We start from the raw sequence: 3,303 nt of genomic DNA on the forward strand, positions 1-3,303 counted from the left end.
TTTTATAAAATAAAATTTATAAATTTTTGGGTAATGAAAATGAGGCTCCAAGGGACATACAGTACAATCAATATTCAGCCCCATTTTACTTCATGAAAAAAATTTAATATGACATAAGGTCTAATGAGGTCCTTGACTTGGGTCATTGCAAGTCTTTTCTGTCATTTTATCAAATTTGCTTATTCTGAAATGCAATAGCACACTTCTTCAAGCCACAAAATTTGAAGTATCATTCATTACCATGGAACAAACTGTGCATTATAAGATGTGTGCCAAAGGGTCAGTTCAAATATTGCAAACTACCACTTTACCAAATCGCCACCACAATGAAATGTGGGCAAATGTAGATGTAGTTAGACCTTTTCACTTGGTTCTGCTGGAGAATTAGTAGCTCTTCTCTTTTCTGCCTCTTGCTTGAAAGACAGGAAAGCTGTTAATGGTGTTTTGGCAGGTAATCCATGACCTTCATCAAACTCATCATCTTCATCACTGAGGGACGTCCCATCACTATCACTACTGCTGCCTGAAATTTAAAATTCAATTGTGGTTGTATACTGATTACATGGAGCATCATCTCTGTATTTAGATCATCATGTAACTAAACAACATTATGGAAACATTCTTACTCGAATCACTCAGACTTGCACACCCTCTTTTGCCCAACTTGGGGGTGTGGCTACCCTTCCCTTTGCTCTCTGTTTCCATGGAAACATGGCCAGGCTCCTGTCAGTTACAGAGGAAGATGAATGTGATTATTGGAAGGTGTTAAAGCCACCCCTGAGGACATACGATACGTGACTGTTGCATGCGTGTATTATCGAATTATCACCTTAATGAAACTGCCTCTAGTTTCTATATTGCCTATAATATTATACTTTATATTATTTTATATTTCAATTAATTTTATTAACATTTGATTATTTTTTACTTAAATATAAAATTTATATTTTTTTAAAAAATCATTAAATTTTTCTACCAATACTTGTTTGCACACATTTTATGCAGACAATAGGGAATGCATATATTAGCATGTCTATCGGCGTCTGTCCGCTGTGGCCACACATACCTCCGGGGATTCTTTGCGCGCCCCCTCGAGTGCTGCCTCCTCCTCCTTTTTGAAAACAGTGTAGAAAATGTACACCAGCAGAGAATAGAAGGCATACATGTTTCCTGAGGCGCAGATGTTACAACGACAGCGACTGGAAATAAATGCTTTGGCTTCACAGCATCCCTCTGCTCTTCTCACACTGCAATGCAATCAGACAAGTGTTACTAAACCACTGTTCCAGAAGCAAATCCAGCACAACAAATCCAGTCCGGATGACATTCCCATTGTCGTCAAGCTCCACAGAACGATGCTATTCCCAGTGTTTTGCAGAGTCTTACCATCTGCTGAGGTTGATCCTCAACAACTGCAGTCACTGCATTCTCATTCTTCAGCTTTGAAGCTCTACATGGTGATTCTGCAGGAGTGTTTGTGCCTGTTCATCGGTGTTTCTGGGATTTGGATGGCAACACCAGCTCTTGACTATGCACATCTGTCCAACCTGCTATTCCTGGCTTCCCTTTTCCCCTCCTTCTTCTCCTCCTCTCGCAATATCCATCTCTCTCCTCCCCCTTCCTCTCTCTCTCTCCTCAGCAGTGTTTGAGCGCATTCAGCGCAGCGGCGCCATGCACTGCAGTGGTGGGGTAAAACTAATGGAAATTGATGAGAGAGGGAGAACAGGAAGTCAAGTGCTCAACAAAGCACTCTGATATTGCTATATTCAAAGTGACAACCATAGAAAGGGATTCTATGGTGATGAATCATAAAGAACCAAAAGTGTTTGTTCCTTCCTTAGTTTCTACCATAGCAGGATTGTGAATTAACACAGACTCATAGAACTTAAATTATGTTGATGATCTTTTGTGCCTGTAAGCAGAATACTGTGGTGATAATAACTAGATTAGAACTTGGGAACTAGGGTGTTGAGGAAGGCTGCCAGAGTGTTGTTACATGGTTGCTAAGGTGTCCTGAGAGGTTTTAGCATGTTAAATGATTTCTGCTGTGTTCAAGATGGTTGATATGTGTTAGGTGGCCGCTAGGGTGTTCTGGGTGGTTGCTTGGTGTTTGGTAGGGTAAACTAGATTATTGCTAGGAATTTGCTAGGGCAGTGGTTCTCAATTCCATTCCTCGAGTACCACCGCTCTGCATATTTTGCATGTCTCTCTTATTTAACAAACCTGATTCAGATAACCAGCTCATTAGAAGAGAGCTCCATGCACGAACTGTGTTCCGATTGATATGGTCCCTACACAGTGTTCTTTGCTTCCGCGGGTTAAAGCGATCTTCCAGAATGCGATTTCCATGGAGGGGGAAAAGGGGAAAACCGACAAAGAGGAAAACTGCAGAAAAAACATGATTGGGCTACTTCTGTTTGACAGACCTGGCAACCCTGATGACAGTGAAAGGTGGCGAGAGAGGACCAGGCCTGGGACTTTACATTTATTCGTCAGTTTGTTATTTATGTTTATTTTGTTACTGAAGTTACATTACGCTATGCTAGGGTATGCTAAGGTATTTATAGATGGTTGCTAGATATTTGCTAGATTGTTCTGGATGGTTACTAGGGCTATAGTTGTTTTCTAGGTTGTTCTAGATGGTTTCGTGTTAGCGTGTTGTACACATGATATGTATAGGTAGATTCCACATTTAACCACTCCAGACACGTTGACACATATGCCATCTTGGAAAGGTCAATGTGTTGTCACTTACAATAAAAATCAATGAGTTTACCAATATGCCACAACATTGCACAGTCTCTGGTTGTAAAACAAAATACATTCCCAAAGAAATGGGATAAACTTTCACAGGTGAGAATGTGTTGGTTTGTGTTTTTATAAGTATTTACTCAACATTACAGGCTTTTAAACTACAGTAACGCACATCGCACAACCTGCTCTTGAGTATTCAGAGACCGGCTTTGACTGTTCCAACATGGTGAATGGTTTATGTATAGCCCATTGAAACAGCCGCTAATGAGGAATCTATGTATACATCTATGTCGGGACTGCCAGGTCTGCCAAACAGAACCAGCCCAATTGCTATTCAAAACTAACCCGCGGCAACAGTGTAAAAGTAGCCCAATTCCACTATAAAACGGAGGACTTTGCAACACGTACAGTGGGTAAAATATTTATATCATCCCTTGCTGATTTTGTAAGTTTGCCCACTTACAAAGAAATGAAGGGTCTGCAATTTTTATGGTAGGTTTATTTTAACGGATAGACACAGAATATCAACCACAAGATCCAGAAAAAACG

At 40.4% G+C, this 3,303-nt stretch overlaps 1 protein-coding gene across 1 annotated transcript in view; it reads right to left on the bottom strand.

Moving 5' to 3' along the window:
- Window positions 1-1,263, bottom strand: part of LOC107752836 (kinesin-like protein KIFC3) — a 17,662-nt gene extending 16,399 nt beyond the window's left edge. Inside the window, exons 1-3 of the mRNA XM_016568901.1 lie at window positions 1,067-1,263; window positions 627-723; window positions 360-523 (exon numbers count right to left, since the gene is read on the bottom strand). Coding sequence (XP_016424387.1) covers window positions 360-523; window positions 627-723; window positions 1,067-1,165 — 360 coding nt within the window. The 5' untranslated portion in view covers window positions 1,166-1,263. The remainder of the gene's footprint in view (window positions 1-359; window positions 524-626; window positions 724-1,066) is intronic.
- Between the last annotated feature and the right edge of the window lie 2,040 nt (window positions 1,264-3,303).

Source organism: Sinocyclocheilus rhinocerous, unplaced genomic scaffold (genome assembly GCF_001515625.1).
Source record: "Sinocyclocheilus rhinocerous isolate Xijiao unplaced genomic scaffold, SAMN03320098_v1.1 scaffold771, whole genome shotgun sequence".
Classification (NCBI taxonomy): Eukaryota; Metazoa; Chordata; class Actinopteri; order Cypriniformes; family Cyprinidae; genus Sinocyclocheilus; species Sinocyclocheilus rhinocerous.